The sequence below is a fragment of the Pseudopipra pipra genome, chromosome 20, assembly GCF_036250125.1.
Source record: "Pseudopipra pipra isolate bDixPip1 chromosome 20, bDixPip1.hap1, whole genome shotgun sequence".
Lineage (NCBI taxonomy): Eukaryota > Metazoa > Chordata > Aves > Passeriformes > Pipridae > Pseudopipra > Pseudopipra pipra.
In genome coordinates, this window is record NC_087568.1 from 10,079,734 (window position 1) to 10,094,197 (window position 14,464).

Sequence of the window (14,464 nt, forward strand, 5' to 3'; positions counted from 1 at the left end):
TGGGACACACAGGGGTGCACCACTGGAGGGATGAGAAGAAGAACTATGAACACTGACACCTGCTGATGGTTCAGGAGGCTCAAGAGAAGGGGTGGGTGCCATGTCAGCTGCACAGGTAACACACCTGTATCTCAAGGGCCAACGCCTGCCCTGGAGGAGCACAAAACAGCCACACATTTTCACAGCAGCGTTTGCCAGACAAGGGCAAGAGCTGCTGCTGCAACTGAAGACAGTGATGTAACATCATCAATGTTACAGGAAGGGCAACCAAACACTACGTGAAACATTTTTTCCAGGTTTAAACAAGCTGCTCCCAGACCCCCCTTCAGCCCCTTCGCACCCAGAGCAGCACAGGATGCCCCTCTCGTTGGCATCTCCTCTGGCCACGAGGAAGGACCTGAAACACTGACCTGTTTGTATCAGAAAAGGACAAAGGAGGAGACACTGCTGGAAGCAATGAATGAGTGGGAAGAACAACCAGACAAGCTGCAAATCGATGCTATTTGTGGGAGCAGTGCCAGCGGATGAACTCAGTACACCATGTACTCTTCAAAGTTGTTCTAACAACCACCTCCTGCAATCCTTCCTGGGCCAAGTTAACCCTGTGACTGAGGACATCCAGCCCTTCTGCTGTGTGCAAAGCAGAATCCAAACCTCCCTCTCATTTTTTTATAGATGTATATATTAAAAAAAACCATGAAAGACTTACAGACACACACTCACACATGTAAGTCGTACTTTGTGTATCTATATGTGGTTATGTGCAAGTGTTATCTAAAATATAGGTAAAATTAGATAAGGCTGAGCTTGCTACCCTTTGTAATTAAGGCAGATGGAGTCCTGCTACAGGTACTCCCAAAAGGACTGAGCCTGCACTTTGTAGCAGTGCAGTGACAGCCCTGTTGCAGCAGTGAACGTCATCAAGGGACAGAGAAGAAAAGATTAAAGCAGGGAAGGGAACTGATAACAGTCTGACCTCCTGGATTTAAGTTTCACTCCTTATTTTTCTATATGGCTGTAGAAAAGAGGGAAGTTTCATGCATGTTTTGCTCCTCTAACCCAGCATTAGAGTCAAAACACCACCAAAAAGCCATGTCAAAAGTCACCTGAGGTGCACACACAGAACACCCACCAAAGCCATCACGTTTATCCATGTGGTTTGAAGAGGATCTGGAAGTGCAGTGCCATGGACAGGCAGGCACAGCCTGCTCCTCTTAGGGGGAATTACACCTGAATTTCCACAGTGCAAGAAGAAATACATCCAAGAAGACATGGCACGATGATCTGCTGGAATACTTTCCAAGAAGAGATCGATCTGATTGCTCGTGACTCAGCTGCACACAAGAACAACAAACCTGGATGGAATTTTATCAAGATCCTTCCCCACCCTCCACTGCTGACTCTTCTCCCAGAAACCCTTCCTGTTGCCTCCACTGGACTCTGCTCCCACTACTCACAGAATCATTAAGAGGAAAAGACCTCTGAGATCACAGAGCCCCCCCTGTGCCCATCCCCACCTTGTCCCCCAGCCCAGAGCACAGAGTGCCACATCCAGTCCTTCCTTGGACACCTCCAGGGATGGGGACTCCAAACCTCCCTGGGCAGCCCCTGCCAATGTTAAACAACCCTTTTCATGAAGAAATTCCTCCTGCTGTCCAACCTGACCCTCCCCTGGTGCAACTTGAGGCTGTTCCCTCTCCTCCTGTCCCTTGTTCCCTGGCAGCAGAGCCCGACCCCCCCCCGGCTCCCCCCTCCTGTCAGGGGGTTGCAGAGCCAGAAGGTCCCCCCTGAGCCTCCTTTTCTCCAGGTTGAGCCCCCCCAGCTCCCTCAGCTGCTCCTGCTGCTCCAGAGCCTTTCCCAGCTCCGTTCCCTTCTCTGGACTCACTGCACTCCAGGCATTCTGATGAGGATGACAAGGATCACACTTCTCCCTCTCCCTCTCTCTGGCTTTTATTTATTAATGCTTGCAAAAAAAAAAAAAAAGAACAGTTACTACCAGGGGAAAAAAAATTCTCTTTTGCTGTCAACTGCCCTGTGCCTTTACCAAGGTCAAAGGGGAAGCACTATTAACCCTTGCTGTTCCCCAGCCAGCCTAGGTCCATGCAGCATTCCTCAAAATGGGAGGGAGAAAGGAGCAGGAGGCAAGGGAAGTAAAAAACTGTCCCTGTGGGGGATCAGGTGTATCAAGAATTAGTTGCTATCTGGACACCAGCACATATTATCACAAGGGAGTTCAGCTGGAAGCAGGAGGGAGGCACAAAATATCTTAAAGGAATGATAGTCTAATGCATGAAATCACCTGTCTGAAACCCAACAGGTCACAATTTCTATCACTATCTGTCATCAAAGTTCCTAATACTCTCTACAAAGAAGGTGGCCAAGGAGATAAAGCACTCTGCAGTGTTCTCTGAGGTAGCTACAAAGCCAAATGGCTTACCCACACAACATGAGCACCAGATAATTTAATGCCAGATCCTGTCAAAGCTGTGCTGTGGTTTTTCCCAGCCAGAGATGAGAACACTGAACTGTACCACAACAATTTGGAGTTATGAGCAGTCTCCTGCTTTCATCAGCTGTTTAGAACTTGAGGCAAATAAAGATAAAAGAGAAATTGTTGTGGATAAAAGAATAAATTATTGTAAAAAATCTGAAAAATAGATAGAACTCAGTGACTTCACTCAGTGAAGATGCCTGTAGGAAACCAAGGTCCATTTAGATGGCTCAGCTCAGTGATTTATATTCAGCCAAAAACACTCTCACAATGGGTTTGGAAATCTTTGAGCTTCTCATCTCAGTCTTACACTAATTCAGCCGTGCAAGTGTGAACTCCTTCCTCTGGGCTTCCCCTGCCCCCCTTTGGAGTTGGTAAATACTGGGGGGTTGCTGTTTGTGGTCTGGGTTGGGTTTTGGTTGATCAGGAGTTTCACTGGATGGTTTGGAGTTTTTTAGCTTTGTTTTTGTTGGTTGTTTTAACTGCAGTTTCACACCTAAGATACTGCTAGGAGAATAATTTTTAGTAATTTATTACCAAGATAGAAGGTGAAAGATGAAAAGAAACCCTCCCCTTCCCGGGCCATGTCTTCCAGCTCTGTTCCTGAACCTCATCTGCCTCCAATTCCCAGAGCTCTGGGCTGTGCACAGTGAGCCTGAGGTGACACCAACCTGAATTCACCTGAAACAGTTTTGCAATAACTTACAGCTTCAGCAAATGAAGTAGACATGGCTTGACAAAGTTACAAAAATGCAAGTAATTGGCAAAAAAAGATCAAAAAAGGCAAAGCAAAGCAGCCTTAATGTGGAGGGTGCAGTGACATTCAGCTTTGGGGCTGCCTGATAACATTAATACTGATAAAGAACAAAAGCCTGACAAGTGTAATCCTGATACTTTCCTTTGTGTGATTCCTTTGAGGATTACTCAGCAATTAAAGATTTCTAACAGTCTTACATTTCAAAAGGACAATGTTCCAATCCCCTAAGGAAATCATCATAAGCCATTTACAGATTCTTCTTGGGTTTCAACTTTTTAGAGAGAAAAAAGCTGTGGACATTTAGCTGTCTTAATTGGATGAACAGCTTAACATCTGAAAACATTTTCAATATCTGTTATTTCTAGAATGTTAAGCATGATTTCCTCTCCAGCAGGACCAGTGTGAGCTGCACTGGCAGCTGAGGGCTCCTTTTCTGCCATTTATCACTCGTGCTGCCCTGGGCTACAAGAAAGTGTCGGTGAACAAAGGCCTTTCTGCACTGATTTTGCTATTTCACTAACCAAAAGTGGCTGGGTGTAGTTCTACTAATAAAAGGGACATTCTGGTTATTAAAGAGAAACAGAAAATATCTTGAATTAATCAAAACATCACTGCAACTTCCCCCCTCAGTAGGTATTTTTAAAAGCTGACTGGTTTCTGGTCAGACACTGCAGACAGGGAGGTGGTTACCAGTAAGCCCAGCTCTACACCACCCAAGAGCCCAGCTTGGAAAATCCTGTGAGTTAACAGCTCTTGCTGAGGCCCCTGAGAACCAACCACAGCCATTCCCCAGAACTCAGTCTAGACAAAGTGCTGACTTGCATAAAAAGCTCATTGCACAGAAGGTTCCATCGCCTGCAGGTGTTTGAAAGGTGAGGTGTACAAATAACTTTAATTCAGCAGGAGATTATTATGGCTCTGGTGGGTTTGCTCCCTTCTCCTCACCCACAACTGTCCTTCCAACAATGCTAAAAGCAAAACAACACCCGCCTCAACAGAGGCTTGGAGTTGTGACCCTGTGTTGTGACAACCTACAAACCACTGAATAACTGCCCAGCAGTGCCAGGGGCAACACTGAATGTCAGAGCCTGGGCCTGTTCACCTGCTACCAACAGGAATAAAAAAAATAAATGAACGAAAAGGAATCCTCCTTCTCAGACAACAAATGAGATCAAGAGAACAACAGTAAAAAATACCATTTCCAGCAGTTAACTGAGATCAGAAATAGAGCAGTAACATCAAGAAAAGAAAGGAGAGACTAAGAGAAGCACTTTAAACAAGTAACTTAGTGAAGAGAAGCCCTTTCACTTTATCAACACACACTGACCTCCTCTGGGGTCACCTGGGCTTGGCAGAAGTGACACTAGAAGAGTGACCCTTCAGCTCCCAGAATGGTTTCATAAAATTCACATTTCCACATTTTTCCACAAGTGACTCTGTAGCAACGATGCCACCAAATTAAAAGATTCCCCCCAAAAGGGGTCTAATCATAGTCTCTAGAAAGCAGGACTTCTGTCAACTGCATTTAACCAGGGAGGGAATTGTTCAACAGATTCATCACTGTCATTTAAAAATTACTTGGAAGTTTTTCAATCAAGTTTTTGCTTGGCTGGACCAGACACAGTGACTGGAGTCAACCACGAACAGGGCCATTCGTCCAAAAAGGCTCCCAGGGAGTCAGGATCCTCTTCCCCTGCCATAACTGTTCTCATCCTCATCAGCTCTCCAAGGAACTACACAGGGAATGCAAACTTCAGTTTCTAGTCTGTTCTTCTCTCCCTGAACCAACAGACCTCAGGAACAGATGCCATTGAGTCAGTACAAGGAACAAAACCAGTCGAGCCCCAGGTTTAGCCCTGGGAGTGCAGGCACATGCTGGAAAATTACCAGCTTGTCTGAAACCCTCCATCTCTCAGGGCTTTTCTTCCAAAAGAAATGGCAGAGCCTTGTCTCTTGTGCAAATGACACGTGGCATTTTAAACGTTCTGACATAAAGGCAGGAAACAAAAATACAAAACATATAAAATCGACTACAAGACTCTTGTATGTTGTCAGTGCCCACAATTATGGATGACATGGGAAGGTCTTGCAGGGGTTCAGGGAGGAACAAGCCACCAGTTGACCAAAGTACCAATTACCAACACCAACTGCTGATTTCATTCCCTGCAAGCACCTGGAACCCTCCAATTATGTTAATCTCAGGGAAAAAAAAAAAAAACCAGCCCTGCAGCAGGCTTTTAAAGGTTTATAGCAGATTCTGCAGAAGGGGGTGAACAAATCTTTTTAAAATGAAAAATATCATTTTCCTAATGCCCTCTGCAAAGGATGGCTGCATTAATCCTGGCAGTCTCCACACGTCCTCCCCCATGTTTTCCAAAGGCAGCCAGAGCACTGAGACTCGTTCAGCAAATGGCACCATGAGTCAGTGGGGCTGGAGCTGTGGGCAGGAAGGAGATGACGCTGTCCATGGAGGCACAAAAGTCTTCAATATGATTCATGTCACAACACGGATCCAAACAAGTGACTTATGGTTTAGACACAAACTAAAAGGGTATTTCTGTGTCCACGCCGAGGGACTCGCCAGCAAACATGGCACGTTCCAACAGCAAACACAGCCCAGTCCATCCACCAAATCCACCTCCTCCTTCCTCAACACTTGGGCCAGCCTGGAATGTTACACCAAATCCAGCAGTAGTCCTTGTACAGGGAGGTAAAGTTCAGACCACATCATGGAATCACAGACTGCTCTGGGTTGAAAGAGACCTTAAAGATCCTCTTGTTCCACCCCCCTGCCATGGGCAGGGACACCTTCCACTAGCACAGGTTGCTGCAACCTGGCCTTGGACACTTCCAGGGATGGGGCAGCCACAGCTTCTCTGGGCAATCTGTGCCAAGGGCTCCCCCCCTCTGAGCACCATATGCTCCACTGTCACTCAAAACTACTTTCAGAAAGTAGAACAGCTCTGTTTTTAACCTGGAGTTCTGAAAAACTCCAGGAGCTTGACAGTGAAGCTGCAGATCACCACAGGCAAAGGAAAAGCAGGGGAAGGAGCAGGAGAATGCCTGTATGTGTCAAACCTGACAAACCCCTGTTCCCACACTAAAAGGCCTCATACCAGCATGATTAGTCACTAAAGATGGCAGCTTTTGTTCCTGTCACACCGTGTCATTTTACCTTTAATGAGATATCCCCCCAAAAAAAGAAAAATCAAATAAAATTTGTGAGTGTTCCTAGAATGTTCCAGAATGGACCTGCTCCTCCAAACACGATCCCAAGCCAACCTAACCCCTCAGCCAGAGCAGCACTGAGCTTGGGAAGAGATCCTTAAATACTGTCCACATAGAACTCAACAAATACTGTGCAACCACCAGCCCAACCCACCTCCGTCTTCTTCTGGGACCATCACTAGAACTGCCTCATGTTCTCTCTACAGTCCCTTCCCAATGACAGGCAATTTATTTTAAGTTATTACACAGGTGAAAACGAGCTGTGAACACACACTGAACAGGCACAGAAACTTCACCCTCCTCACAATAAAACTTTTTACTTGTCTCAAGATAAACAAGTCAGATATTAGGTCAGTTCCCAGTCTCTCAGTACCCCAGACCTTTGTCACAAACATTTTCTGATATAGGCACTGTTCTGGGACCCACCTGCCATCAGAGACAAGCAGGTGTCCCCTGCTGATGGTGTTTTCCTGCCACAGAGAGAGTCCTACATCACAGACACAGCCCATGAGCAGGGAAAGAGGGAAGGAGAACCTCTTACACCAGTGGGAAACACTCAACTGCTGGATGCTGCCACTTTCAAAACCATCTCCTTCTGCAATCAGCACAGTCCTGGATCAGCTCTCTGAAGTGAAACAGCCTTGGATTCCTCCTTCCCCTTCGTTTCTACAGAAAAGAATTTCTTCCCATAGAACTAATCCCAATTCTTGTGTTTTCTGGCTTAAGAGCTATGCTAATTCTGGCTATAAACAGATACACATTCAGTATTTAGTTTTCAGCTCAAAAGGCAAAAGAGGGCCTGAACAACAATCTCAGAACTTCAGAAACCTTCTAATTTTAAATATAACAATCGAACAAGCCGCACATATTTGTGATGTCAGGCTCCTATTTCTGTTGTTAACTAGGTCTGAGAAACAAAAAAATGAACACAGAGAAATTCAACGTGGATAAATATCACAATTTTGAAATCAACAGTTCCCTTAATAACGATAATAATTACACACTCCCTGAAAAACCTGACTGAGCTTTGAACCCAGCTCTGCCAACTCTGAGGAGGTTGGATTAGACACTTCCAGGGGGGCTCAGCCAGACTGAATCTTCCTGTGGACCTACATTTATCCAAATCCCCATTTAGAGCACGTTCCTGCAATTCTCCCTGACCTGTTCTCACAGGCTGCACACCTTTCACTGGGAAAGAAAATAACCCACAGCACAGAAGAGCCTTGGGCAGGGCCCTGGGGTCTATGGGGCTTGTAGGTTGTATGAGGCCTTTGAAGCCTATGGGGCATATGGGACCTATGGATGGTGCCTATAGAGCCTTTGAAGTCTATGGGGAATATGTGGCCAACGTGGACTATGGGGCCTCTGGGGCTTATGAGGTCTGTGAGGCCTTTGGGGCCCATGTGGCTTATAGGGCCTAGGGGGCCTATGGGATATATAGGGCATATGTGGCCTATTGGTTTGGTTATGACCTTTTTTTGTTTCCTCTTTCTTTTCAGACCAAGTCCAATATCTCCATTTATTAATTACTACACAAAGTTTCCAGGTAGAAGGGATTTTCCACGCTTTGAACTTGTGCAAGCCCTTAACAAGACGAACAACTGCTCAGAGCACGACTGTGTTTGTTCAGTGTGGAGTCAATCCCAATTTCTCAGCTGAACATTCGGTTGTGACCCTCCCTCTTACCACTCCAATCAAGTCCCCTCGGCCGTATTCCCCAGTCAGGTGCTTTTTCCCATCTTCCATGCGGATGACGGAGCGAAGGCGCCCGTTCAACACGATGTACGTGCAGTCAGACTTGTCCCCCTGCCTGCAGAAGGGATCAATAACCAGGATTAGCGAAGCAGCTCCGCTCAGCAAATGCATCTGGAGCCTTTGAATAGGTTGATTTTCCCTCCCTGGCTCAGAGGGCACAGGAAAGGGTTTAACTGAGACTTAAAACTTAACAAGCAAACAAGAAATGGAACAGGCACCTGTTAAAAGGTGACCTGGAAATATGTTTAATGTTTAAATGTGCAGGCTGTGCACAACTGCTTGAGGACAAGTCAAAGGAGAATGGCTTTAAACTCAAACAGAGTAATTTAGATTGGATATTAGGAATAAATTCTTCCCTGTGAGGGTGGGGAGGCCCTGGCACAGGTTGCCCAGAGAAGCTGTGGCTGCCCCATCCCTGGAAGTGTCCAAGGCCAGGTTGGACGGGGCTTGGAGCAACCTGGGCCAGTGGAAGGTGTCAGGGGGGTTGGATCCAGACAATCCTTAAGGTCCCTTCCACCCCAAACCATTCTGTGAGTCCATGATAGGTCTGGATGTGGATGACCAGGATGCACAGGGCCCCCAGGGGAGACAACATTGCTGGGAACACAGGAGCTTGTTCCCACTGCAAGGGCAATGTGGACGTGCAGAGAAAATGTGCAGGTCAAAGAGCAAACTCCCAAGTGGCTCCAGATTTGGGTTCCTTTTGGTGCACACACCTCAGCCTAGCAGGAAGCTTTTGCTATATTTAGTTGGCATGATTAGGAGTTGTGTCTGGAATGCTGATTCTTCTGGTGGTGGAGTTAAAACTAATGAAGGAATTCCGAAAGGTTTTAACAAGATATTGACAGCTATGAATGCTCTGATGCACAGAGTAATCCAAAACTTCCATTAGCTTTGCTGCTGCAGGTATAACAATAACAACTACAGTTACAATTACACAGATCAAGGACTAAATTGGACCCTTATTCTCCCACCACTGCAGCAACCATGTAACAGCTCAATTGCATCCTGGTATAGATCGTTAAAACTACGTTTTCCCAAGGTAACTTTTGCTCCTTAAACACAAATTTCCTGTTTTCAATTTACTACAGAATAAGCCTAACTGAATTACCTTTGAGTTTTGCTGTTTAGTTTAGAAAGGCTGAAAAACTCCTTGTGCAATAGATGTTCATGCTCTTAACAATGCAGAAACCACCACCAGAACATACAACTGTCTGTGTCTTAATCAATTATGTCACTTTAAAAGCTTGCCACAACAACAGAAAGGATGAGGAATAGTATGAAATAATTTAGTAACACCTGGAGACAAGAGACTGAAGCAATGCTGAAGGTACTGCAGAAAGAAAATTATCTTAAAATAGGCAGATAAAACCTGATGGAATGGTTGATAAATATAGTGCAATGGGTTTCTCATTCTACACATCACCAAGCGAGCACAGCTCATTAACCAGGAAAACTTCAAACACACAATTTAGTCCCCATCTCACCTGTAAACAGCTCGTCCAGCCTCCACCTCCATCCAGTCCAGGGCAAAGTCAATTTGCCTGACAAAGGGGGACATTCTCTTCACAACAGTGTGGGCCACCCCAAGGACCACACTGGGCTGCTCCCTCATGATCCTGGAGGGAAAAGGAAAGGGTTATTCCAGTGCTTCCAAAACAGGAATAGGTGCACACAGGTAACAACACCCCAGTGCAGCAGAAATTCCAAAAGTAGTACACACCCATAGGCACACTCCACTGCTGCCATCACAGCAGTGATTCTGTGACAAAGGATGGGCTGGCCAGCCTGCCAAGCCAGCCCAAACTAAATGTCTCTCAGAGTTGGGAAGATGCTGGCCAGTCCTGCTGGCCGGCCCAATTCCCTTTTCCAAGGGCAGTGGGATGGATGGAACCATGTGAGCTCTCGTCTATGAGCCACCCTCCTCACCTCCCCATCACCCAGGTCTCTCATGGCTCAGGGAAATGTTCATACTGTCCCCAAGATGATCCCTCCCTGCCCTTCTCACAGCTCACAGCTTCCCCCCAATATCAGATCAGAATCTCTTTATATGTCAAGTCTGACACTCTTAAAAATAAAAGACCTGCTCTGAATTTCAAATGTTCCCTTTTCCCTGTTGCAAAGACCACAAAGAACTGAAACACCTTCTAATAAAGCTCCTGATCTTCACACTGAATCTTTTGAGTCACGCTTAAAAGTCTCTAGTAATAAAGATATCATGTAATTCAATACTTTCCTCAAACTGAAAAACTTTGAGAAGGTTCTGCCAGGATAAGTGCAAACTTCACAGTGACTGTGAGGCCCAGGGGAAATCACTCTCACAGACACCTGGGAACTGCTCAGGAATGTCTTATTTCTCGTTCTTTTTAGACTAAAGATCACTGCATCCTGTCACTGTGTGAGAGAGCACTGCAATTCTTCCTGAATCATTCCACAGGACCACACACAGGTCAGGGTGTTCTACCTGTTTAGGGCAACTTATCTTTCCTGTTCCTGCACAGCATCAAGAGCAGTTGATGACAGATCACTAAAAAACAGCTATTCCACAGGAGATAGGATGATTCCCAGAGAAGGAGGTGTGTGTCTGCCCCAATTGCACACAGAGAGATGAGGGAGCTCTGAGAAACCCCTCATGGACAGAAACAAAGAGGAAAAAACAATAAATCACAGAACGGCCTGGGTTGGAAGGGCCAAGGGCCAAAGATCATCTCACTCCACCCCCTGCCATGGGCAGGGACACCTTCCACTAGCACAGGTTGCTCCAAGCCCTGTCCAACCTGGCCTTGGACACTTCCAGGGATGGGGCAGCCACAGCTTCTCTGGGCAACCTGTGCCAGGGCCTCCCCACCCTCACAGGGAAGAATTTCTTCCCAACATCCCATCTAACCCTGCCCTCTGGCAGTGGGAAGCCATTCCCCCTTGTCCTGTCCCTCCAGGCCACTGTAAATAGTCTCTCTCCATCTTTCCTGTTGGCTCCTTAAGGCACTGGAAAGCCACAATTAGGTCACCCCGAAGCTTCTCTTCTCCAAGCTGATCACCCCCAGCTCTCCCAACCTTTCCTCCATCCCCGTGATCATGTTGGTGCCTCCTCTGGACTCTCTCCAGCAGCTCCATGTCCTTGCTGCACTGTTCCCAGGGCTGGAGCAGCTCTGCAGGGGGGTCTCACCTGAGGGGGCAGAGGGGCAGAATCCCCCCTGCTCTGCTGCCCACGCTGTGGGATCAGCCCAGGGCACGGGGGGTTTCTGAGCTGGGCCATGTCCAGTCTCTCCCCCACCAGCACCCCCAGGGCCTTCTCCCAGGGCTGCTCCATCTGTCCATCCCCAGCCTGGATTGATCCAGGGGCTGTCCCAACTCAGGGGCAGCACCAGCACTTGGCCCTGTTGAACCTCATGAGGTTACTGGGTAAGTTTTCTGCATCAGTGCTCCTTTCCCAAGGAAGATGCCAGACTGCCATAAGAAAATCTGCTGAGCAGACCCTGTTATGAGGGAGCTCTCCCTGAGCACGAGCCATGCCAGCTTTGTGTCTAACCTTACACCCTAAAAACACAGGAGGGGAGAAATGCATGGAAGGAACACTGTCAGCCTTTGCTCCCTGACTGGATTGCAGTTCCTTGTGGACCACTGGAACCTGGCAGGATCAGAGCAAGTCCGAGCAGAGGTCCCTAATCCTGTGATCCTAAACCCTGTGATAGCAAAAGCAGACTCAGCAGGAGCTCTGCACTGCCGGGGTGTGGCACAGACACTGCCCTGGAGTTTCTAAAACATCAGGTGTCTCCTTCATTAGTCCCATTGCTGCAGCTGGCAGGGGCTGTGGGTCAGTGCAGCACACAGGGAGCTGTCATGGATACCTGCTCTCCTCCCGCTGGGCATCCAATTACTGCTTTTCACGGTAATGAAGCTTGTAATTTCTTCAGCCAAAATCCCTGAAACTGAGAGGCAGAGATCCTTAGCACAGATCCCTGTTCCAGACTGAGCTCATCACACTCACATGTGCTACGAGGTAAATTAAACTGAACACCACCTCTTACATTTGGCAATCCTGAAAATCCAGCCAGCAAACAGCATGACCCAAAAGTAGGACAGCTTTTCTCTCCTGACCCTCTTCTCTTGCCCTGATTTTTCCATGCCTTCCAACCATCTCCTGCCCAAGATACCTACAGACACATGGAAAACACTCAGCCCTATCCCCCCTTTTCAGCTGGTTCAAAAGTTAAATAAAGCCCCTAGAAACCCCAGAATGGTTTAGCTCATTGGTTTTACTCCACTTGCTTATTTAGCCCTCAGTCTCCTCCCACACAGGCTGTCTGCTGTCGTCAATAAAAGCCATTTACTCTTTCCCTCCCCCAGGATATGTATCTTAATACTTAATGCATTCAAGATGTAAACTACTAACAGGCTGCTTTTATTTCCACATGGAGCTCTCTGTTATCTCCCTCAGTTCTCTACAAGAGAATTAGGACAGAAGGTAAAACCCACCCATATGCAAGAGAAGAGGAAAGCAGATTTTTTCCCTCATTATCAGCCAGGTTTTTTTCCTCTCACGTGGGCATTTGTGCTCTTCTGCTTGGCACATGCCTGGCAATGAGAAAATTAAAATCCAAAGCTCTGTACTACAGCAAGTTGTTTCTGAAGGGACCCTGAGGATTCTTTATTAGAGAGCTCACCAAATACAGCAATGAAAGGACTAAAGCAGTTTCTGGGGAAGCCTGGGACTTACACAGATATAACTGTGGATGTGGCTGCAAACTGATATTCAGCTTGGCTGGCAAGACCAAATAAAAATCAAAGCACTCCTGCTTCTCTGGCAAGTGCTCATGATTAGGCCTCCAACTCATGCCATGTACTGAGGCAGAGGGTGTGAGAGAGCCCCTGGTGACAACGTGGTTGCCCCCCCAGCCCCAGCGTGGGCACTGCCCAGAGAGCAGCAGTTCAGCCCAGCACTGCAGGGGTGTGCTGTGCCATTAGCCTGGGTCACCCTGGATACACCAAACCATCAGCCTGTGCCACCCCACACTCACACTCTGCAGTACAGGCAGTTACTGAGTCGTGGCAGCACCACGGAAAAGTGCCCCCGAGTTCCAGTGGAAAGGATTTAATCTGTTGTCCAACATCCACCCTGCAATTCTACACCCCGGGCTCCTTCCATTACTGAGCTCTCTGCCTAATGGCAACTATTGACCATGTGCTTTCTGCTTCACCCTGTCATTAATTATTGAGAAAAAACACCAGGTGTTCCAGCACAGCGAGAAAGGAAGAGAGGAGTATATGTAACAGGAAAGGAAAAATGGAATTTTGGGGAATAATGGAGATTCTTGTCAAACTTCTTCTAATCTGTAACCTAAGATAAATATAAACAAATTAAAAAAAAAATAACTCCTGTGAGATTCCAAGCAAAGGAGAAAGTCAAACACTGTGGGGCTATGAGCACAGCATTTGGCATAAAATTGGAAAATAAAACTTCTATCTAGTTTTATCAACAAGTGTCTCTTTCTCAGAGAGTTCAAAGCAAAAACAAACCAACCTGATGCTTTTCAAAGCCTTTCTCCAATGACACTTAAATATGGGCACAGGAGTTAGAAGTGCCATAAAGTCTGAGGTTCAGGACAAATTGTGAAGATGAAACACTGGAATATCAAAAAGAGCTTGTAAAATGCAGAGAACAGGTAACAGACTCTAAAGGAGGAAAAAAAGATTTGGAAAGGTCCCAAAAATGATGAAGAGGCAATACACTGATGGGTTCTTAAGCACTGACTGGTAAGGGGTTAATGGAAGCAAAAAGATGGAATAAACAAGAGATAACTCAGTTCTTGAGAGAGAAAATTCAGGAAAATGAGCTTCAGCAACTGAGAGAAATAACCCAGCCCTGAATATCAAAACAAACAAAAGAAACAGAGGAGGAAAAGGTGGAATCTGCCTGCTTGGCTGAGACAACATAATGAAATTTCAAGTCAGGAACAAGTAGGAAAACAACAGTAGCAAAAGACAGCCAGAAAAAGCAGGCATTTAGAAGAATAGGCTGATATTGCATGGAATGGCACAAGTGGGAAGCATCCATCAGAAATTAGGCCACAGAGTAGACATCCACCCCACAGACTGGGAAAAACACAGCTCCAAGCACATGCTGAGCACAGCACGTTCATTCCACAGCATAACAGCCTCTTGCCTGAGGTGGGAAAACCAAAATCCCACAGTAAGATTCTGGGGTAGAGTTGATTAGGAATACAAACAAGCAG

At 46.6% G+C, this 14,464-nt stretch overlaps 1 protein-coding gene across 2 annotated transcripts in view; it reads right to left on the reverse strand.

The window, feature by feature from the left end:
* The window catches only part of PNPLA7 (patatin like phospholipase domain containing 7), a 131,858-nt gene that overhangs the window by 86,116 nt on the left and 31,278 nt on the right, over positions 1-14,464 (reverse strand). For both annotated transcript variants that reach the window (XM_064677183.1, XM_064677182.1), the window contains exons 17-18: positions 9,719-9,850; positions 8,163-8,286 (exon numbers count right to left, since the gene is read on the reverse strand). In XM_064677183.1, the coding sequence (XP_064533253.1) occupies positions 8,163-8,286; positions 9,719-9,850 (256 nt within the window). The remainder of the gene's footprint in view (positions 1-8,162; positions 8,287-9,718; positions 9,851-14,464) is intronic.